This window comes from Acanthisitta chloris, unplaced genomic scaffold (assembly GCF_000695815.1).
Source record: "Acanthisitta chloris isolate BGI_N310 unplaced genomic scaffold, ASM69581v1 scaffold34582, whole genome shotgun sequence".
In the NCBI taxonomy this organism is placed as follows: Eukaryota; Metazoa; Chordata; class Aves; order Passeriformes; family Acanthisittidae; genus Acanthisitta; species Acanthisitta chloris.
The window spans coordinates 20040-20545 of NW_008659360.1; the positions used below are offsets into that span (position 1 = coordinate 20040).

General features: G+C 48.2%; 1 protein-coding gene across 1 annotated transcript in view; it reads right to left on the reverse strand.

The window, feature by feature from the left end:
- Positions 1–139, reverse strand: part of TMEM184B (transmembrane protein 184B) — a 13757-nt gene extending 13618 nt beyond the window's left edge. The window contains exon 1 of the mRNA XM_009069371.1: positions 1–139. This exon is cut by the window's left edge and continues 100 nt beyond it. Within this exon, the coding sequence (XP_009067619.1) occupies positions 1–83 (83 nt within the window). The 5' untranslated portion in view covers positions 84–139.
- Positions 140–506: the final 367 nt, after the last annotated feature.

Consider the following 506-nt stretch of genomic DNA (forward strand, 5'->3'; position numbering starts at 1 on the left):
CAGGAGAAGTTAGGAGCCACGGCTGGAGAGGTGGCAGTTGACCCCAGTCTGGGAGCTGCAGTGACATCAGACATCATTATCATGGTGCCTTTTGGTGTGAGGTTCCAGTTGGGATTGCTAAAGAGCTGCCCACGAGACAACACCTGTCAAGGAAGAGAACCAGAAAGCAACTGAACTCAGATGAAAGGACTTAGGAATGTAACAGTAACAGCACTTTGAATCTCTCACATGCCTTTCACCAGGCTGCTCACATGTTTCATGAACAGAACCCGGCTAAGTCTGCCACTGCCACCCCTTGTGATACAACAAATCATGTGGTACTCAGGAACCTCTCATGGCCTCCCCAAGATCATGAAATGCTGCCACTGCCATCGATATCGCCCTTCTGCAACAGAAATATTTCAGAATAAGATGAATAGAGCATTCACCCGAGATCAGAGAGTCACAGAATGGTTTGGGTTGCAAGGGACCTTAAATACCATATAGTTCCAACCCCCCTGCTGTGA